Source organism: Tachypleus tridentatus, chromosome 7 (genome assembly GCF_004210375.1).
Source record: "Tachypleus tridentatus isolate NWPU-2018 chromosome 7, ASM421037v1, whole genome shotgun sequence".
NCBI classification, from domain to species: Eukaryota; Metazoa; Arthropoda; class Merostomata; order Xiphosura; family Limulidae; genus Tachypleus; species Tachypleus tridentatus.
This window is the reverse complement of record NC_134831.1, coordinates 87,569,710-87,593,333: the sequence shown is the minus strand read 5'-3', so window position 1 is coordinate 87,593,333 and position 23,624 is coordinate 87,569,710. Positions and strand designations below refer to the sequence as shown.

Below are 23,624 nucleotides of genomic sequence, written 5' to 3'. Positions count from 1 at the left end.
GGATTAAATTAGGTTTCTGGTATCACAGGTTTCTATTCGGTTTCTATCACGTTGAAGTAGCCAAAATCAAGTTTAGCCATGGGAAATAAATGAATACATAACAAGTCATAAGATTTTAAGTCCCACTGATGAAAATTAGGATAATAAGATATACAGTTAACAATAATGAAAAACAATCAGACAGAATAAATGAAATATTACAAGTAGTAAAGCTGTGTAACGTAGAAACTATTAAAGCATAATCAGTTAACAAAATACTGATAAATATCTTATGGGCAAACCATCTAATTGTATCTAACCCACAAAGTATGGAATAATAAAGAATGTGCAAATTGACCAGAATTACCTTAAAAAAACACATTAATAATTAATGTCTAACTTAACAGATATCTAAATTAACAAGGACAATGAAGGACACATAATTAAGTCCTGCACTTCTAAAAATTAGGTTTATAATAGTAATAGTAATGAACATCCAAGACAATTAAGTTTACCCAGAAAAAACAAAGTCGCAATCAGTAACTAACTTTCAATTCATCTGAAGTAACTCAGATGACAGAGGACATAAATATCTAACTTACCAAAGTATGAGCACTGGTGACAGGAAATATATAATTTCCCCATGTTTGAATAAGGACAAAGCGAAAAGCAGAGCATCTTAACTGTCGATATATCAACTCTGTGTATGTTGAGAATCTGGAAGAACTGGAAATAACAGGAAGAAAGGAGGGAAAGAACAATTCTCCACCAAAGTGAATGAAATGACACTGGTGGAAGATGTCAGAAAAACTGTCCAAATTTATTTATCACTGGTTGTATTGTTCCTTTGAACAGAGTCATGTTAGAGATAAAAAACGATCACTAGATGTGCATGTGAATCTAGAGCCCAATGAATTTACAACTGTACCTCTTCTGCAGATAAAACTGAAATCAATAGCGTTTTTTAACTGGAACAAATATCTGTGTTTTAATACATTAGTCTAAAATTCATCCACAAGTGAATACAAAAATAAAATACAACTGAGCACGCAGGTGCTTATTTTCGTACATGAGCGAGCATGCGCATAAATTAATCGAAGCTTATTTTGATACATGTGCTTGCAAATGATTATTTTCATATATATGTGCGCGCAGATGCGTATATTTATACATTACCCCGCAGGTATTTATTTTCGTAGATGGGCGCACGGGTGCTGATTTTGGTACATGATCGCGCAGTTTGTCATTTTGGAAAATGCGCGAGCTAATGGTTATTTTATTACATGCGCGCTAGCAGGTAAGTTGATAGATAAGCGTCCATTTCCGTTCATTGGTAGATGCGCACGCACATGCTTATTTCCCTACATGAGCGCGAAGGTGCTGATTTTGTGCACAAATTTGTACATTGACACGCAAAAGCTTATTTTCGTACATGTGCTTGTATGTGTACAAATTAATATTCCTACATGTGCATAAATTAAAATATGCGCACGCATGTGCTTATTTTGGAACATGCGCCCACAAGTGCTCATTTTCGTACATGCACACGCATGTGCTTATTTTAATACATGCACACTCAAGTGTTTATCTTCCTACATGTGTGTTCAGGAGCTTATTTTGGTACATGCGCGTGCTAGTACGTAAATTGTAAGATGCGCGTGCACTTGCTTATTTTCACACATGTGCGATCAGGCGCTTGTTTGGTAGATGCGCACGCTGGTGCTTATTTTTTTCATGAGCGCGAAGTTAGTAAAATTGTAGATACGCTCGCAGGTGCGTGACTTGGTACAATGGTGTTCACATATTTCAGCAAATAATACGGATTCATTATTTTGGCTTTCATTAAAATTATTATAAGCTTCTAATTATTTTTTAATATGTACAGGCTAGCAAAGATGTTAATCAAACAACGGATTTTGTCTGCAATGAACAGAATCAAAAAGGATTGAGATCATGGAAATTGGTGGTTAAGGAGATGTCAAAAGTTTCTTCAAATCTTAGGTATGACGTATGGAAGTATTGTCGTCTTCCGAGTAGCTGCATACAGTTAATCACAAATCATACTGAGATATTCATTCTAAAGGAACGAAAAGTTCATTGTATGTCAGGAAAATATGCCTCAAATCTTGAATCCACCACCATAGACTTGAATATTTGGAACACATAAGAGGGGCGATTTATTCTCGTGTATCTTTGTTAATCTGTCTTCTTCTACCTATGTAAATAAACAAAAAAAAAATGTGGTCTACACTTTTGGATCATGGGTGTGTTATAAGAGTAAGGTCAAATTCCATTCTTTAGTCAAACAATAGTAAACTACAATTGGCAGTGGATACTGTTGATTGACTGCTGTCATTATAGTATTTCCGTTCAAAGTTAAGGAATTTATAGAGCAAACAACTCTTGAATCGTTTTGTTAGACTATTCAAAAGAAAGGAAATCAACAATAAATCAGATTAGGTCAACATGTTTCCTTGGGTGTTTGGATTGCTTGCTTTTGGCTTGATCTGACGAAAAGATATTGAAGCATGTATTGGCATTACGAACTTGATTTAAACTGTCCGAGTGGTTTTTAGAACAATATTATTGTAACTTTATTTCTGACAAAAGTTGTATTTCGTGTAACTTCCTGAGAATTGGTATGCCAGAAGATTTGTATACACATGCAGTATGAAGGAATATTAATTTTAGTTTGTTTATAATTAGAAAACAACAGACCAGATAATGGTTTCAGAGGAAGGGTAAGATTATAATATGAAAAATTCAGTGCTTTTACATTACAGCAACAAGATAATTTCACTACATGAATCACATTCTACATACTATTATTTCGAATTTTTTTTGTATAAAGTATGAAAATGTTAACCCTAGTTACAACATAAATTCACGTGTTCTTTCATTTTGATATTGCATTAGAACCCTTGTATAAGACACCTACATTGTAAGTGAAACTTAAATCGGTTACAGGAATTATTCGACGCTGAAGAGAATTACATACCTCACCGTCAAAAGCGGATTGAAAAACGTTTGATTTATAAAATTCATATTAACCTGTTACTTTGTTGTATAAAAAAGCGTACAGAATCATATGTATAAAACTATTTCACATTGCTTATTAATATACTGCAGACAATAAATTATTATTTGTTTTCTTAAAATCAAATACACTCTCATCTATGTTACGTAGCAGGAGAAAAACTCCATTCACAAACAATCGAAGAATCAGAATATCTTGTTGCAAAATAAGCAGTTACTAAACCATGTAGCAAATTAATCCTTGTATATCTATATCTGTTGAATGAAAGAAGAAATCACTGTCTCTACTCCAATCATCCACACGTGAAAATAGTAAAGAAAACAAAATCTGAAACACACATGCGCGCACATGTACCAAAATCAACACTTGCGAGAGCATGTACCAATTTTCGCACATGCGCACGCTGCTACGAAAATCAACACTTGCGCGAGCATATACCTATTTTCGCACCTGTTCGCGCATCTACAAAAATAAGGACTTATGCGTGCTTGTACTATTTTTCGCACTTGTGTGCGCATGTAACAATTTATGCCCCTGCGCGCACATGTACGAAAATCAGCACCTTCGCGCGCTTCTATGACAATCAACACTTGCGCGAGCATGTACCAATTTACCCAGGTGGGTTCAGACGTTCGACTCGTGATCTGTGGGTCGCGGGTTCGAATTCTCGTCACACCAAACATGCTCACCCTTTCAGTCATGGGGCGTTATAATGTACGATGAATCCCTCTATTCTTTGGTAAAAAGAGTAGTCCAAGAGTTGGCGATGAGTAGTGATGACTAGTGCTTTCCCTCTAGTCTTACACTGCTGAATTAGGGACGGCTAGCGCAAATAGCCCTCGTGAAGCTTTGCGTGAAATTACAAAAACAATCAAACAAATAACAGGAAAGGAAGTGAAACTAACAATAAAATCTACAAAAGACAAGACACCAGGAAACGATGACATACAAGCCATTCTCCTTTTTGAAAAGGCGTTCAGGGACTGTGTGTACACATAACAGCAATCTTTAACTTATCACTCAGTTCTGGATACATCCCGGTTTTTTGGAAGCAAGCAATAGTCTTTGTGTTCCATAAAAAAAGGAAAACCAACAAGTAAACCAAACAATTACCCCCCGATCAGCCTGGCCAGCTGTGTAGGAAAAATTCTCGAAAGAATAATTAGTAATAGACTATCAAATTGTTTAGAAATAACTTGAAAATCACTAGAATTAAAAATGAATTTAGAAAATAAAGAGACAGACCACAGATCACCTGGCTATCTAACTTCCTGGAAGATAGAAGTTGGAAAATAAATTCAGGGGAACCTTATACATGTAAAAACGGCTCGTTTGGGTTGAGAAAATATTTTACGTTGAGGAGCGAACAACATTTCGACCTTCTTCGGTCATCCTTTGTAAACCTGACGATGCCGTTTTAACATATATTTCTCTACAAGTGGGTTTTCTCGACATCACTAATTATTATTTCATCGGGGGAACCTTCGCCTTTATTCCAGAGGTTGGTGTCCCCCAAAGAGGGGTAATTAGCCCTATTCTGTTCATCAATATGCCCTTAAAACACCCAAACTTGGAGTATGCATTACAATTCGCGGAGGATGTTGTGGTCTGGAAAAGTGCTCCCACCCCATCCGTAACAGCGACAAATCTACAACTGTTGTTAGATAATATAGAAGAATATTGTCAGAAATATTGTGTTAAACCAAACTTACCAAAAATCAATTAGTTACATTCACAAACAAAACATAAAAGAGATCCTTCCAAATTACACACGAGCGAAACACTTCTCCAGACCACAACAAACCTGTTAGATTTAACCGTCAATACGAAATTAACGTGGGTGAAACATGCAAATAATATATTTTAAAAAAATTGGAAACGCACAAATTATGCAAATAGTCTAACCGGCAAAAACCAAGAAACCTCACCAGACAACATAATAAAAATCTACAAAACATATATACGACCTACTATCGAATATGCATTTCCAGTATGGTTAAACATAGGACTGAAACACATAAATAAAATACAATCAATACAAAACTTAATAATTACTGCAGCATACAAAGTCTCTCGTAGTACATTGTGAAAATTTATGTACAAATATACAAACCACAGCCAACAGACTCTTGCATAGTTCTCTAAATTACTTTTTGAAAATTGACAAAAGAACGATCTACTGTGTGAACTTGATCACTACTCCAAAAATGATGAAAGTAGACCAAAGTATTAAAGTTAAAAATGCATTTTATAATCTAAAAATTGTCAAATTTCCTTTGTTTAACTTGCAAAACCTCCAAATCACCACTCGTTTTTAAACATTCCAAACAAAACTGTGAAACAATCACAGCTGTATGTATAATACACTTTTTGTTCTGCTACTACAATAAGAAAATGTGAGATTATTACACATTTAGTTAATAAACTATAAATATTCAGAATGGCCATTTTTATTAGTGGTAGCTCCTTGAAAAAAGGCATACAAAAGAGGTGATGAGTTAATAGTGTGAAATGTCCACGTTTTCTTGTAAGCAAGTTTTTTATTGGAAGTAAAAAAATTGATATATAAAATATTTTTACAGACTCATCTTGTGTTATCCTATCCCTATTACTAACAGTAAACCTTCAATTGAAGGCAAAGAGAGCTTTGTGAACATGACTGTATCATACCAAAAATATCCCTGGAAAAATGTTAATTTACTTTATTCAGTGAACTTTCTTCAAAGATAATAATAGCTGGTGTAAAATACTGCTATTTGCCAATCAGCTATTTAAGGGGGAAGATATACATACAGACTTGATCACCAAGGAAGGGAATAACTAGGATTGTAAAATTTGTACAAGGATTATAACACAGGATGGGAAATCAAAAGATGGAATCTCTAACATAAAAATGTAAAAATTTCTTAACTAAAGATAAATAGCAATGTATAAATAAACTTCTGTTTAATCCAGATTGTTAAATCTTCATTCTTCATAATGAATATTATGAAATGATTCAAGCAAATAACTCAAAATATTCAAATATCCTGTATCATGTTAAAAATTCAATAAATTTTCTTTTTTTCCTTCACAATAACTGTATTTAATAACACATTAGGACATATGAATTCACGAACAAAAGAAAGACGAACACTAAAAAATTAATCAGACATGGATACATTGCTACAGCTGTACCAAACTATCCTTAAAACATCTCAAACTGAATGTTATGAAATAAAATCATAAATATAATGCCACAATAATAATGTATGTTGAATAAAGTTGTAATGTTTACTTCCATAAAAATAATTTTACGTCATTATAAGCAGAAGTATTAAATGAGAGGAACATCTTGATAGTGTGTCATAAAAATTGTCTTCTTATTTTAGTTGTTAAAAACAAACAGTAACAAAGGCTGTAGATTATATTCATCACGTTTTTATGACATACAAATGAAATGATGTCTGACAAAAGTACTTAAGGGAGAAGTATATGTATCTAGAGTTGCAGAGTAAATGTTACTACAAAGAACTGTGACTATACAGCAATATCTGTAAGTCACACACAGCCTATAATAAAAACAATCTACAAAAAACATTTTTTGGAAACTGTGTACGAGTCATTCTGTAAACAACTGTATTATTATTTCTTAACTTAAAAAAAAACAACAACCAACATGTCATTGAAGTATGCTTGTTTGTTATTGGATAAAACAATATAGTTTCATATAATATAGTACTGGTTAATACATACAAATTACTCTTTAAAACATTAAAAATAAACACCAGCTAACAAAACAACTATAAGTATACAATTAACTTTTAATGTATTCTATCCATTCATCCATCCAATATTTTCAGAAACCAAAACAGATAATAAATATACTGTGTACATAAACATATAAATATAGCTCTATATACAACTCAAGCAAAAAAATGGTATTATTAAATTGGATCAATTTACCAAACATTTATAAACTGATTTTATGGAAATTGTTTGGTTTGCACACAAAAGGCACTTGAAAACTATCTCCCAAAAACTCAGCAACAAAGGTATGGACAGATAGTTACAATAAACTATTTTGTGGAAAAAAAATGTACCCCACAAACAAAAAAAAATGTACAACGTACTATGCAGATAAATATCTTTCTTAGTTACTAAACAAAAAAAAACATTCCACAATACTTGATTTCTTCAAACTGAAAAATATCAACATCTAACACAACCAGAAAAATAACTATGTTATACAGTTTCTTTGCAGCAGTTATAAGTTTATAATGATTAATAAAATATTTTCCAAACACACACAAACACACAAAAAACAGTTCTGACTTGTTTTATTTGAAATCTACTTGTAAATATTATGTTTTAAAGTTAGTTTCTAGATAAATTTTTATTATTTACACAAAAGCAAAAGCATGACAATATTATCAAATTTTATAACCTTTTAACAAGTGTTAAAATCCCAATTCAGTTAAATGGTTTTAGCTGTTTCCAGAAGTGTAAAACTAAACATAAAGAAGCACTTCATAGTTCAAAACATCAAAGCAATATACACATATTTACACTAATTATTCATGTCCATAGTAACATATTATTCTGAAAAAAAAAAAATGCATATGGTCAAAACAAAGTAATACAAAAGGCTGGGACAAGAAACAACTAAATGTTGAACATTCAAGAGTAAGCAGTTTGAATCATGAGGTGACCACTGAAGTTCAATCTAAAAAAATGGATTGTAAACAACAACGAGTTTTGGTGAAAACATTTAAAAAACACAGGGGCTGATACTTCACAGAAATTTCCACCCTTCATGATGGTTATTAGCTTACAAATATTTTGAACCCTTAAAACAACTGATGGTCACAGAAAATGTTAACCCTTATCACTAATCTTTGTAACTGTTGAAGGCCTGTGCAAGGGAACTTGCACTATCATTAACAAATTGTTTTATATTAGTTAAAGGCCACTCTGACTTTTTTTACAACAAATAACAAAACAAAACAAGTTTTTACTCACTATCTAAACATGGCTATCTTTTGTTAGAATTTTATATTGCTCTGTACCTTTTCATTTGTCTGAATCTCTTGAGTATCTTATATGATTCACAATAGGTATTCCATGAATTAAAAAAACAACATGATATAGTACTATACTTGTACTAACACAAATTAATATGTAAATCACGAGTACTAAGTCTTCTGTTTACAATCAGTAACAGGAGTAAGGTTACAAAAATTCTTCTTCATTAACAAATGTTTACTAGTAGTTCTAGTGCTGTAAACATCTACAAGTTTGGGATCTTCAAAATTGGTATTTCATGCAACAAACAAATTAAACAAACAGAAGAAGAAACAGTATAGTGTTAGAGAGAAAAAAAAAACCCTAAATGTTTAATTACATCTCTCCCATGAGCAGTCAAATTTATAAATGAAAAAGCATGAATGATATATAAAAAAAGCAACACTTAATGACTGTAATTATGAAAAAAATTGGATCTTAACATATTTTTCATGAAGTATGTATTATTCACACAAACAAAGTAAATTATATTATCTTATTATTAACTGTAATGGACTATTCCACTAAAACCTCTTTGCAAAGGAAAAGTATTTAACTACACCATCTACCAGATAGTGAGGTTTATTTAATGTAAAGTACAAAAACTGTTGACAATTATACCCCATAATAACCTGATGATGTGTCATTCATTATGAGGCTAAAATGTACAGTACAACATAACTAATAATTATTTTATCTAATTAGTCAATTACAATTCAACCAGTAGCATACTTATATGACAAGTAAAAGGCACAATTTTAAATGTTTCATAAAAGTTGAGCACAACTAACTTCTTTCAGTATCCAATTATTAGAGAAACATGTCAAACATAATTCCCATTTTTAAGATTCTTTAAAAGTCCTTTTCCCATTTGTAGACTATCCTACCAAACATTTCTTACAAGGATGAGATGTGCGAGATTTATTTCAAAATAAACTGAACTCTGGCTTTCAGATACGCAGCACGTAAATGGGTTTAATATTAAGTAAAAAACCAGCTATAAGTGTCTGATGTAAGTAGAGGATGAAAAGTCTGTTTATACAAATTATACTACTTTGTAATATTACTACAGACATATTTGTTTTGTATATGTTACAAACAAACTGAATTATTCTATAACTGTCTGATGTAAGTAAAGGATGAAAAGTCTGTTTATACAACATTACAATACTTTGTAATATTACTACAGACATATTTGTTTTGTATATGTTACAAACAAACTGAATTATTCTATAACTGTCTGATGTAAGTAGAGGATGAAAAGTCTGTTTATACAAATTATACTACTTTGTAATATTACTACAGACATATTTGTTTTGTATATATAACAAACTTTGTCAAATTCTATTTAGCACCACAAAATTTGTCAAATTATTTAGCACCACAAAAGTCACCTTATAGCAACATCAAGGTACAGCACAGTGACAATCATTTAGCCACTTTTCATGGTTGTAGTACTGTTTGTTTGTTTTAGCATCTCCCACTATATTAGAGTATACCATATTAGCAGGGTAACAATCACATTACCATTTTTTTCATTGTCATAGTACTGTGTTTTTCTCGTGTCTGCCATTAGGATGCAGCAGTTGTGGTATAGTAACAATCATTTAACCATTTTTGGATTATTATAACACAATGTATTATTATGTTACAGCATACCAGTCAACTATACCTAAATTATTGTACATAATACTAACTGTTCTCTCCTGTATTGTCTGCTCACCATTTTACTTCACCACATACCAGGTTGGCAATTTTACTTTGTATCCACATGATGATGTTTCTTCCAGTACTAACTGGGACCACACTTGAAAAACTGTATTAATTACTATTCTAAAAATCTCAAAGGCCCTTGGTGTTTGTTTTGAAAACACATCTTTACAGATATTGTTTATACAGATGACTCTCTTAACACAACTATATCAGTGTGTTGAATCATAAAGAAGACAGTTTAGATCTATCATAGCTGCTATTTATTAGACCACAAGGTTTGTTTATATTCTAATATCTGTATGTAACTTTACAATTAGTTGTTAAGTTATATTCAGAAAAACACAAGGAATTCAGTTGTGTCACAACAACAGTTTATTAGATGATTCAAGTTCATTTTCTACTATCTATATATTACCTTGAGACCAAACAGTTATGAGCTGGCTATTAAATCAAATGGAAAATTAGAAGAGAACTATAACACTGACCCAAGTTTAATGTCGTTTTTTTATTATTTGTGTTAATATCACAATTTAATTATAATATCAAACTTCCCTTAGAATCACACTCTTTCCCTATTCTATAACACAATAAATGGGCTAAACAAAAAGTGATTTAAAACTGAGAAATAAAGCAACACATGGGTCAAATAATTTTAATAATTTAGTGTCATAAACGTTTTTGTCTCTCACAAAATTTTAAAACTATATAGCCAAACAATCAAAAACTGGTCAATAAGTTTTGTGAGAAATAAGTAGAAAGTGCACTTCTTGGCCTAATTTCTTTATAGCAGACATGAATATGGTATCTAGAACTGTCCATTTTAACAAAACTACAGTAAAGATAAGAATCTTTATATTTTATTAATGTTAACTGAAAGCCTGGTTCACTCACTTCTCAGAATAATTGATATCAATGTTCTTGACATTGAACAGTCACATTTTACTAATTCATTAAACACACAAAAAACTGAATGGATACTTTCCATCAAGCCAGTAATTATAGGAAACCAAAATATGTAACAAAGGGAAGAATAAAGTACAATTATGCTAATCACTGTTTGATGTTAACTGTCTGAGCTGTTTTCGGACGGTTTCTACCAACTTCTTCTTGTCTAGTTGATTCTTTTTTAATGCTGAAAATATATTTTTCTTCTTGTCTGCTTCTCTCACCCTTAAGGGAGTAAAGAACATTAATTCACACTAAAAGTATGGACAGGTCAAATTAATAATATTTTAAAAAATTAGTAAATTATATTATCCTTTTCATTCACAAGCCTGAACAAGACCTACCTAAAAAAAAATAAGACCCTTTAAAAAATGTTGCATTATTTGAAACTTGTATTTTTTAGCAATAATTTTATTTCTAAAACAACTTGAAAGGTAGTTATACACTTTTCATAAATAAATAAACATTGCAATTGGTTCAAAAGCATGCATTATAAAATATAAAGTGTAAACACACCATTGTAAAGTAAAAACAAAAAAATCTTTTATCTTTATAACACAAATTCATCAATCAATCAATCAATTCTTTTATAAGTCTGCACACACAAATTTGCCCTAAACAATGTTTTAGGTAACACTGCATTACAAATCATTTGCTACTAGAGAAAACTCAAGTGATTCTTGGTAATTAAATAGTTTTGGTTTCAGATATGTAATCAGAATTTGTCCATCACCTCTAGATTTTAAGATAATGTAGTATCTCACTACTTTATCAACAATATGTCTAATACCATACAATCAGCTCAGTTCAATAGGTTTATACTGTGAAATTAAGTTTACATAGAAAGTTTAATGAACAAAAGGAATAAATTTTGATAACTTCAAACAGTAACTGTATTGTATTGGTGTAAAACTCCATATATATTGTTCATATGTGCTACTTGTTCTTGATAAAATTATAATGACTTGCACCAATTTTGCTTCATTCCATGTTCACCTTTTCTGCCCAGGAATATTTGAGGAGTCCTTCAACTGAGCTTAAAATGGGCAGAGTGATACACCTCTCTCTCAACTGCTTTTCACTCACTCACTCAGTTGGTTACTTTGTCTGGCTCTGTGCACACTCAAAACAAAGTCCATCTTCCTCACATCATACCTGTGATATAATCAAATAAAATCAAAATTTTGTTTTTAAAATATTTTAAACTAGTTCTCTAAACATAATTCTTTTATACTTTTAGAAAATTATTTCATGTACTGACTGCTTTCACTTCAAGTCCAAAACCACCTAAACAGTTTATGCTACATTTGTGTTGTACAGTTTCCAAATCTGGCTTCACATAGTGGCTGAATAAAGAAGAGCAATTGTGTCATTGACAATTTCAATGATACAGTGTGAGCCCAAAGATCATCTAACTAACTGTTATTTTTGCATTAATATTTCTGGATATTCAGACAAAACTAAACAATACACTAAATATCCAGAGATTGTGATGAAACCAGTATCTCATGGGGATGATTTTCTTGTGTCACATCCAGCAGAAAAGTGGGAAATAGAAGTAAAACTGTAAAAAAAGACAATGAATCATCTTGACTTCCTTCATTTAGTAATTTTACCCCTGTGGCATCTCAGCATAAACTGCCTCATCTGATCACACAAGATGAGCTAAATGATCAGATCTGTGACTTGTTTTATACTGAAACAGCATGGGAATTTTCATTTACGGCAATGGAATTTATCATAAAAGTCTTGCTTCTCACTACAGCATGCAAGATACTTTGTGTTTCTGTACAAATGTTGATGCACTAATTGAAGAATCAAGTACTGAATATACTCTCAAGAAAGAAAACATTTTACCAATTCATCTAAAGTTAGTGTGAAAACTGTGCTTTTACATAATGGGAACACTAAGCCATTGGTTCCTGTTATTAATGCTGTAAACATAGTAGAACATGCAGCTTATACCTGAAGCAATCAAATATCCACTACTGCTAAGTCTATAAAGTGAGTATACTAAACACTGTAGTCTGTCTGGGATAGCCAATATCATAAAATTCATTTAAAAAAAAAAGGAATGGCCAGTGAGAGAATTATGTTCCAGGAAAACAGAAAGTTGAGTTCCAACTTTCACTGAATCATCAAGATATGTTTCTTCTCCCACTCCATCTGTCTTATAAGTTTCAAAAAGTTAGTGAAGTAAAATCTAAAAGGTGGTATCTTTGTTGGGTCACAGATTTGGGAAGTGCTGATGAATGGTGATTTTGAAACATTACTCAGTCAGAAAGAACTTCCTGCGAGGAAATCACTCAAACTGGTTGTTAAAATTTTCTTAGGAATTTACAGAGATGAAAACTATGTTGTTATGATTAATGATATCTCTGAGAACAAGAGGAAAACTGGGTCCAAGATGTCACTACAGTTACACTTCTCACACTTTTAATTAAGCTTCTTATCAAATGATCTAGGTGCAGTGAGCAATAATCTTGGTGAGCACTTCCCTTAAGTTATGTCTATAATAGAACAGTAACATAAAGAAAGACAGTGGAATCATGTGATGACAGAAGATTACTGTTGATTCTTATAGCATGAAACTAACAACATACATAAAAGATGCAATAAGTCAGTCAGGTATTTTGTAAAAAGAAATAAATAATAATACCATGATGAAAGTTTTAAACATAGCTTAAGTGTATTTTCAGTATATAATTACACGTTTTTTAACATTCTTAAATGCAATTTTCAATAAATAAATAAAGTTATCAGAGAGAGTTATTTTCACAATATATAAGAATATTTAGAATAAACATAAGATAACTCAAAAACTAGAGGTGATCAGTAATATTCAACAATTTTTAGAATCAGGATCAACAAACTACTCATGAACAGTTGTATTTTTATTGTAGTAGAGAAGCTTTTGTGCACAGTGTAACTTCTAAACATATAATTACTGTGCAAAATTACTCAAACACTTATATGCTTTACATATTTCTAAAAAAATTACTTTGATTGAATGACTTAAGGATATTTCAACACATAAACAAAAAACATGAATTTTATCTCATAAGTACAACTCAAAGCTGATAGTTAAAACCATATATAACTTATATTATAAAGAAGCTTACACACAGAACAACCTTAAATATCAAATTTTCAAAATTACTTACAGATCAACCTGTACAAACTATATACTTCATGATATTCCTACAAGTACCTATATTCTCAGTTATGCCAACTAACAAGACATGCTTTAACAGATATGAGGTGTTCTTTCATTATAAAAATCCCAGGCACCTAGTTATCATAAAAAAAGGTTAAGGAAAACTATCGTATTTATATGCAAGAAAGTATCAATTAATTGTGCAAATTTGTGGTAAGCACTGTTAAATATATGAATAAACAAACATTCTGAATTTAAGTGGTTTTCTACTAAATGAAACTAATTATGGCTAAATTAACTAACACATTCATGATTATTAACTTCAAAATGTAAAATATAATTTTAGTTATAAACATTATACCATAAATTTAAGATTTTATTTCTATCTACCTTAGAAAAATAATATATTGATAATATTTATCTACTTTGTATTCAATGTTTTATTACTCTCACATTACACGTGGAGATGAAAATCTAAGAATGTTTATTTAATGTGAAGCATTGGAACCTATCATCTTGTGAATATGTGCAAATTGTATGCATGTATGATTAACTGACTACACAACAGACATTCAACTGTTATTAAACTCTAGACAGTTAAAATTGATTCATTAATAATTATGGTATTAATACAGAGAATTCTCAAGTTATGTTTAATATATAACTATGATAAAAACATCTACAGAGAGAAACTTTTGGTAATAAAATCTACAACTGTTTCCAACTTCTGATCAAAACAAAATACCTACATAGTTCAAATAAAAATTAAACGAGTAATGAATATTATATACGTCTAACATATCACCATACTTATGATGATTAAAAGGTATTGATTCATCTCTTATGGTACCCTCAATGCAAGCAAATTTTTTGCTATAATCCCAAACACAAAATTCAGCTAGCTTAGGAGGTTTAGTTTTGTTCTAAACACTTATCTTAAGATAACAATGCAAAATAATCCTCATAAACAAATATATATATCAAACAATTTAACCAATACTAAAAATAAACTAACATTAAGGAAAGAAAAATAAAACATTACTTTATTCACAGTCTACAACTATTTATCATCTTACCTTCATTCTTTCTAAATTTGTATTTACATCTGTCAAAGGCTAGTTGAGAAACTAAATAAGACTTAACTTTTAATTTAAAAAATGAAACTTGACATCTTGCAGGACATGTCTTGGAGTAAGACATCAATAGTATCAGGTTTCTTAAGGGCAACATATAACTAGGTAACTAAACATACAACTTTTCAGGTGGCTATACGTTTCCTTTTTCCTTTTTAAAAAATCAAAACATGCATAATAATTATTGGAAAGACTTTAACAATTTATAATAAAGCAAGTTATAGTGACATTTAAAATTAACTTTGATCACTTTTATGTTCCACTTACTTTTCAAGCAGAACTACAGCAACTTGTGGGTTTACCCTTCAATACTTACTATTTTCTTGTCCATAGTCATGAAAGTAGGTTGCCCAGTCCCATGTCATGAAAAGATCTAGAAGTTATAAGAAAATATAACTACAAAAATTCTGCAAGATAAATTCCAGTGCACCAAAATAAAGTAAACTGCTATACATAAATTAACTAACAAAAATTACAAGAAGAAGGAATTGTACACTATAAGTCAGAAAGCAATAATAAGAAATCAGTTTTAGTGAAAGGAGACTGATGGACTCTGTGACTAAACTAAAATAATTGGAAGATGTGATATCAAAAAATATATGGAACTATTTTACTTGGTAGTTTCCACAGTTAATACATCTTTAATTATGTTTGTTTATTTTTGAATTTCATGCAATGCTGCACGAGGGCTATCTGCACTAGCCATCCCTAATTTAACAGTGAAAGACTAGAGAGTCAGCTAGCTATCCCTAATTTAACAGTGAAAGACTGGAAGTCAGCTAGCTATCCCTAATTTAACAGTGTAAAACTAGACGGAAGTCAGCTAGCTATCACTAATTTAACAGTGTAAGGAGGGAAGTCAGCTAGCTATCCCTAATTTAACAGTGTAAGACTAGAGGGAAGTCAGCTAGCTATCCCTAATTTAACAGTGTAAAACTGGAGGAATTACGTACTTTAAATACTACACATTCACACTAAGACACAACTAGCTATCATCTGATCTTAACATTAGTAACAGAAGATGTATTTAATGGCCTAAATATAAGCATTGGGTGTAAAACATTATTATAACACAGGCTTAGTTGAAACACTACTCCATTGAAACCCTTGGTAACTTTTATCTTACTCTTGTCTATACCTCAATGTTAATAAACAACTTAAAAAAATATAAATAAAATGCTATTTAACTTATCGTGGTGCAATAAGTGAGCATAGGGTATTATTTGTTTTATAATTAAGCTTAAAAATGTACTGTGCAATAACTTACTCTAAGCTCAATGAAGACAAAATATCAATTCTAAATCTAGATTCACAAATAACAATGAACAGTTGTGTTGAAACTTGAGAAAATTAAATAACCTTAAACAATATCAAACCTAATGAAGGGCAGTTGCTTGAAACACTAGTTAAATAATGTAACTGTTTTTGTCCTTTTTTTAACTTTAGGTGTTTATAAAAACAACATTTCTTTTGTGAAGTAAGAGAGGATTCCATGTACTGTAGACCAGCACAGTGCTTCCTTGTACCTAGAAAAGCGAGAGACCTGTACAAGTAAAACTTTATACAACCTTCCCTAACAATGCCTAGTGACCAATAAAAGCCAGCCTATTAATCTAAGACACACATACTCTAATACAAAGAAAAACCAATATGCAACAAAATTCACATAATACAAGCTTGAAACTCCCTTGAGTTATAAAAAGAGAAAACAGACCTCCATGATGGTCACTGAATATTTAAACTACTGTATGTATATATATATATATATATATATCAACCAGTCTCTGTATCAAGAAGACTAATGATTGATTTTCAGCCACACTACTGAAATAAATAGTTCTTTGAGATTTCCAAGAATATGGAAGCAGATTATTTGTCAAAACACAGGATAAAAAGTAATGAATAACTGGTATCTAGTAGTTAATTAAAAAAAAAGTTCTCAATTAACAATCAGGCTGAAGTGACCATACAGGTTACTAACCATGACAGTTCATGAGCATCAGAACTATGGGATGGACAAGACAAATACAAAAACTTGTTCACCATTTACCATTCAGATAACTAGACTAGACTGATGTTTCAGGCAAGACTAAGAAAAGAGGATTCTAAAGTATTCTAGAGATGTTTCTCAAGCAAATTAGAATGACCAAATACAAAGTTCACCAAAATAATTATAGCAGAAGTAAACAATGTGACTAACAATTACTTTGAAATTCTTTTAAAGCCTGTAGAAAGGTCTAGTGATTTAGTCAACAGAAAAAATAATAAAAAAAAAAAAATAAAAGCAAATAACTTCATGAAGAAATCACAATTCCAAGAATTACATGACAAAATAAGTCACTCTCACATACAGCTGTGATAAGACATGTAACTGGATTACTCGAAGTTCAAGAGAGCGAAGTCAACAAAAATGTATCAATTACAAACATATATGTGACATTTATAATCACGAGTACAAATGCCATAAATACATTGACGGATGTCACTGACAATGAATGTAAATCTCGTGTATATATTTGGTTCCCAGACATATAAAAAGTGTTCTTGACTGAAGCTAACGGGCAAAAAATTCCAGATTAAAATGCACACAGAAGCATTTAAATGACATAGTCTTAAGTACTCACATCAGAAACTCACTGATGAGTAGTGTTGATAAACAAAATAACACTGAAAGTCATATCTGTTTATCTGATCAGAACAGCAGCATTTTAAAATTAATTTATATGCAAATTACTGAATTATGTGCAAAATTTAATTAAACATCTTTACAATCCATGCATGTGAATGAAATTAACATTATAGTATATAATTTAATGTTTATGTTATCCAAGTTTTAATTCTTTGTTACAACAGAAACATTTAAAATAAATATTTTGCTCACATAGTTTGCTTGTCACATGATCCAAGTTATATAAAAAAAATCTCCAATTTAACAGAAACTGACTGTAAACACATAAGCTCACAATGCATACAACTGTCTAGATGCCAATGTATTTTCACATGTCCTTTTGAGACATACGATATATGCAGTCTTAGAACTGAATCCACTGCAAAAGAGAAATAGATTTTACAGCCTTTTATGGGTGCTATGCCAATCTTCTATACTTTGGAAACAAATTTATGACGTACAAGTAATTAGTTAATACAAGTGTACAAAGATGTTATAAAGAGCTCAGTTTACACTCCACTCCACCAACAGTTAATATGAAATTGGTGTACAGTTTTTGTACTGAAGTCGAAGTAACAGCCTGCAGTACTATTGTCTACAGCACTTACAGTAGTTTGTTACCTCAAAATGCTATAGTTAGAGACAGTTGAATTGTACTTAAATCTAATTTTTATATTTTAGTTGACTATGTATAATTTATGTTTTAAAAATCCTATTTGAGTGATTTAATTGTTTTTATAAGCTTAACTTGTTACATAGATTGTGAAAGCTTTATAAACAAGATGGTATCTATAACAGCCATCCTGTTTTGGCAACACACCTATGTGGGAATTTCTCAAAATAACTTCTTCATAAAAGGCCTATTGGTATCAGTTAACATATCAGAATAAATAGTGACAAAGAATTTTAAAGGAGAGTTAAAAATAAACTATAAATGAAAAGATAAAGACGTTAAATTATGAATATGTGAAAAAGATGACTATACTAATAAATTTCTATAAAGATTTAAAGGTATGTACACATTTTTGTTAATTTTAAAAACATTTCCCTGCACTCTCTATTGATGATGACAAATAGAGTTAGTAATACGGTGCATAAAAGAGAAAAAAAAAGGTACAAACATTTACCTTAAAAAACAACAATTGATGTTCATTTATGAGGTTCTAGAGGTTATGCAAATGAAATGTACAAACAGTAAGTTAAAACATATTATTTTTATACTTTATGTAAAAATTACTTTGCATGTGAACTACTCAGAGTCCAAGTGTAAATAACTACATTAAATAATGAATTTTTATCAGAAAATCCAAAAATATTTACAAAATAAAACTTTGCTGAAACTACTTACTTTAATGAAAGTTTGTTATCAAGTTTTAAGGAAATTATTTCATTAACTAGTTTCATTTTGAAAGGCATTTCATGAGAGTTGCATACTTTTCTTCCTATGAGCATATATCATTCTTCAAGGTTTAATGTCTTCCATAATGTAACTGTTAATTACATATCTATATACATAATATATGTCTATGTTACATACATATACAATATTAATGACTATTCTACAGCAACCACATAAAATGTATTTAGTCCAAAAGCAATGTTTACATTACTTGTAATATCTTTTAATATGAACTTAAATAGTAGAGTTTTGTAAAGGTTTACTAACCTGCCTAAGATCAGCAAAGCACATCTGGAGTGCACCTTCTTCAAACCCTCTAACAGGTTCTGAATTAGCAAACACTATTGAAGACAAAAAAGAACTCAGTTTAGTTTATATCCATTAATGAATAATTATTATCTGTATTTGTTTTAAAGGCCTTAATATAAAATATTTGGATTGCCAACACAATTTAGTTTTGTTGAAGCATAAAATGCTGTTTCGTTTTTGTCTTTGATATGCTTAAACATAGTCTAGAAAGCCAACATCCAAATGCAGTGGAGATTGTGTGAAAAGTGTATCAAAATGTGTGGAATAAGATTGACCTCATCAACGTTTGTAGAAACTTACTACAATGAAAGAAGTATTTTCATAATAATGCATTATTATGGCCATCAAAACTGAACATGATTTACAATGAAATAGTTCCAAGGGCAGCAGGAAACCTGAAAGTTGTTCTTAAAAGATAAATGAACCCTTAAACAAATAATACTGTGTAAGACTATTAAGTATTCTGATTATTTACACAACTGAAAAATAAATAAGAACAAAACTACAATAAGAATTTCATTAATTAATCAACAACAAAAATAAATCTCTTCACAGAGAACTAAATCTAATTAAAAAAATACAATTCCTAATTGACCTAAAACTTTAAGAAGTTAATTATTCTTGGGTATCTTTAAAATTAGGTTTTGATAAAATGGTTTTATGTTTCAGATGTGGTTTAAATAAACAGTTTCAATTTTAAGGTAATAACATTAAAGTGTGATGGTCCATAAGGTACAAATTTTCCAAACTTTAAAATTTCTTGATTTGCATATACTGTGTTAACCTTATTTCCCCAGATGTTAAAAGCTTTAAAAAATAACAACAAAAGCACTTTCAATTTTGTCCATAAATCATCCATAAAAAGATCATAGCATAATGTGTTTGCTAAATGCAAAATTTCCACCTTCAGTCATTGTCTAATTCAACAGAAATACCTTTGTTGCAATATATGGAAAATAGTCAAATAATGAAACTGTTATTATATTAATGTCTATCTTTATATTGTGCTGTTTGTGTCCCAGGAACCACGGTATTTACATTATACATACATTGTACCTCACTACTATAACAACTGAATAAAACAAGCTAAACCAGGTTAATATATGTGATTCATCCTCACTGTCAAGCTGAATTCAGAGAAAGTACACTTTACTTAAAGAGATGGGACTAAATATTTGTCCACAGAAAACCATCCTTTCATTTTCACTACTGGCTTACATTATGCACTATATCTTATTAGTATGATAAAGCTGACTTAAAACTGTAAAATGTTCAAAGTTGCATCACCTACTTCAATCTTTTTTTATCTACCTTTGTACTAAACTCACTGACTTTCATCTTTTCGGGTCTTCTAGAAATTTTTCCCTCCGTCCAGGATGTTTTTTTGGCCTCTAAATTAACAAGTTAGGGCTGAGAAATGCCTTGGGTCTCTTTTACAACTGGATGATATATCCATATCAAGGCTTACAATATAAAATTGGATATAAGGCACCTTGGTAATTTGGAGGCCAAGAAAACATACTAGAGAGAAGGAAAAATTTCTAGATGATCCCAATTTTCATGAAAATATAGGTGATTTTCAACAAAATAAGATATTAAGCAGGGCAACAGTGAAAGTTTTGTTTCCTATACAGAAAATGTATTTCATATAACTAGTCTCATTTAGTGCTGCCCTCTATGTGAAAAAAAAAAAGAAGAAAAACATGCCACAAGCCTTTTTCCTCCCTTCCTTTGAAATGACTCATTTTAATGTCCCTCATGCAAATTATCGTGGATAATCCTCCACAAAGGAAAGTGCTATACACTCATTATACGTGCAACTTTCTCTATTCAGGCCTATCAAATTACTGTTTTGAGTTTTAGTGAAGAATTGAATCACTCATTTTCAGTGGAGAGGAAGTACATTTTATGTATCGAAAAACTAACTTCTGATATGGTACATTAGCTGTACTTATATAATCAGATAGAATCACACACTGAATTGGTGCAAGGGAAGAAAAGAAGCACCCTTTGAAAGAGTACAAAGGACACACCTTATGTCTAAAGAATTAGATATGTAGATATGATGTGGGAGACTACACTACTTCTAAACCAGCCATACTCTTCACCAATCTGGGAAATGTGTTGTATATTCTGGTAGACAAAAACTGAGAAGTAAATCCAATTAGTATTGGGGGAAAATGGAAGAGTCCCCAGACACAAAGTGGCTAGGACATGATGGACTGTACTTGACAACTACATCCAAAATCTGTGCTGCTGGAAACTGACACAGATAGAGAGGGTGGGTGTAGAATGAGGATCATACCATCTTCACCTGAAATTAATGAGACCAGAAGGGATATCCAACCCCTGACTCCTGAAGAGAGAGTATGTTAAGAATAGAAAATGGTATATCAACTTAGAAAACCTGATGACCTGGATTGAGAGTAGAGAATGAAAATGAGTCATCTTAGAAGTAACAAAGGAGAGGCTGTTCCTCATAAACCTCAGGACTTTCGTACAAAGTATCTGAAAGTAAATGTATGGTAGATAAATACCACAAAAGTAAGGATAAGACAGAGGCATGGGTTAAAAGCACTGGAAGTCAGGGGGTACTCCCATATTGGCAAAATAGATTCAAACACCTGTGAGTCTTAAAACAGATAGGCTACTTGATGGTTCGTCAAACAAACTATCCACAGCACATAGGAAGCAAGACATGCTGGAACTCTCAACCAATTATGAAGTAAATTGTTTTGTATGAACACTAATATCCAAAGAAAGTGGGAAAACTAAATATGGTAAGGAAGAACTGAGAACTATCATACAACAAAAAAGGATGAGGATTGTAGGAATTCATAAAAGGATAAAACATCACATACCTGAGAAATCATACCTAAATACGCAATATTAGACCGAGCTGACTCTGCAGGAGGTGTACAGGGAAACATGAGAAAATCCTGTGGTGGAAAAAGGCTATAAAAATCTTTCTCGAAATGAACAGGTTCAGATTGTTCATGAGATGAATAACTTCAAGAGAAAGTGGCTGACTCACACAACGACCAGTGTCTCACTGAATAATTGCAGATAATTCCATTAACAGAGTTGCTTGCACCTCCAGCCATAGTTACAAAACCGGCACTCTGGGCAACATCTACCTCATGTGCTTCGTGAGCACTCACGAATTTTTCAAAAACAAACATGTACAATATTATATCAACTATACTTTGTCCTATCCATTGCCGACGACCAAACACAATAAGAACAATATTTATATGAGCAGCTTGTCACAGCAACGAATCTTACGGTGAAGACGTTTTCTAAACTGATAGAGTGTAATCACAATTCATTGTACTTGTGAGAAGACATTGATATTAGGCCTATGATGTTATTAACTATACGATTTTTATATTCAGCCCCCTAGGTATCTTCATTGGAGAAAATAAATAAATTTCTTTTTCTTGTAATTCTGTTCCAACCAGTATGTAAACAGTTTGTTTATGATGCTTTTATTTTTTAATATTTTAACTCAAATTGGGGAAACTTAAGGGAAGAATAGAAACTTTTTAAATTCCGTATATGTAATTTACCTGCCAGGCGAGTTGTTTGAACTATTTTCACAACAATAATTGTGATTATTTAGCAAGTATTATTGTGAAACAACAATGTCTTATTTTGTAATAAAATAACGTAAACATTAGATGTTTTTTCACACATATTTCAATTTGTATATTTTAAATTCAAATCAAAGCTCTTTAAAAATGGAACTGTTGTTTCTGTAACCTCATCATAAATTTCTGTACTTTGTGAGCTTTAAGGGTTTAATCCGTAACTCCGTAACTTTTATCAGCTTTTAGTGTTTGATCCGAAACTCCGTAACTTTTATAACATATTGTTTGTATTAACAATATTATAATATTAACAATGAAACAGTATCCTAGCAACACAGATAATTGGAAGACATTTTGTAAAACGTTCAATCTACTACTGCAAGCAGACTTTAAGATATAGAGATGGTGAAGTTCTTTTTCAAAACATTGATTTTTATGGCATTCTATGCTGTTATAATAGCAATGCCTGCACACATCAAACTTAAACATGAAAATATTGTACTTGGCGCCCCACAGGTGATTCCGTGTGTCCCTGATAGCATTGGAATCAATAGATATACTTTTGATGTTTTCCAGTATTATTGGTTTGGCCCCTACGGTGGAATAGCAACAGACGATAATAAAATTCGGGTAAACAAAGCCACGGGAGAT

General features: G+C 31.2%; 2 protein-coding genes and 1 long non-coding RNA gene across 21 annotated transcripts in view; all 3 read right to left on the bottom strand.

The window, feature by feature from the left end:
- LOC143256126 (uncharacterized) overlaps window positions 1-23,624 on the bottom strand; it is a 265,056-nt gene that overhangs the window by 61,462 nt on the left and 179,970 nt on the right. The window lies entirely within an intron of this gene.
- On the bottom strand, window positions 7,318-22,756 carry LOC143256123 (exocyst complex component 6-like). Of its 18 annotated transcripts, XR_013031110.1 has the most exons (6): window positions 22,245-22,752; window positions 19,342-19,415; window positions 15,324-15,380; window positions 13,882-14,008; window positions 11,714-11,872; window positions 10,127-10,942 (listed from the first exon to the last, which is right to left on the bottom strand). XR_013031110.1 is itself a non-coding variant. In XM_076512892.1 (5 exons), the coding sequence occupies exons 3-5, from the start codon at window positions 15,342-15,344 to the stop codon at window positions 10,823-10,825; spliced, it is 216 nt and encodes a 71-aa protein (XP_076369007.1). In that variant the 5' UTR covers window positions 15,345-15,380; window positions 19,342-19,415; window positions 22,669-22,756; the 3' UTR covers window positions 10,806-10,822. The 18 variants fall into 18 exon arrangements, 11 of the variants coding, with proteins under 11 accessions (XP_076369007.1, XP_076369006.1, XP_076369008.1 ...); XR_013031106.1 differs by lacking the exon at window positions 13,882-14,008 and having other exon boundaries at window positions 7,318-10,942; XM_076512892.1 differs by lacking the exon at window positions 13,882-14,008 and having other exon boundaries at window positions 10,806-10,942; window positions 11,714-11,788; window positions 22,669-22,756.
- LOC143256124 (exocyst complex component 6-like) overlaps window positions 10,925-23,624 on the bottom strand; it is a 415,504-nt gene continuing 402,804 nt past the window's right edge. Inside the window, exon 6 of the transcript XR_013031123.1 lies at window positions 10,925-11,061. The gene's annotated coding sequence lies outside the window, so the exon portion shown is untranslated. The remainder of the gene's footprint in view (window positions 11,062-23,624) is intronic.

What these genes read in the sequence shown, in the direction of transcription:
- LOC143256123 (XM_076512889.1), bottom strand. Translation starts at nt 22,313, where the DNA reads ATGTTTCCCTGTACACCTCCTGCAGAGTCAGCTCGGTCTAATATTGCG. An exon ending in ATTTAGGTATGATTTCTCAG is followed by an intron (nt 19,416 to 22,244) that starts GTATGTGATGTT and finishes TGTCTTCAATAG; the next exon opens with TGTTTGCTAATTCAGAACCT. An exon ending in GCTTTGCTGATCTTAGGCAG is followed by an intron (nt 10,943 to 19,341) that starts GTTAGTAAACCT and finishes TACTCCCTTAAG; the next exon opens with GGTGAGAGAAGCAGACAAGA.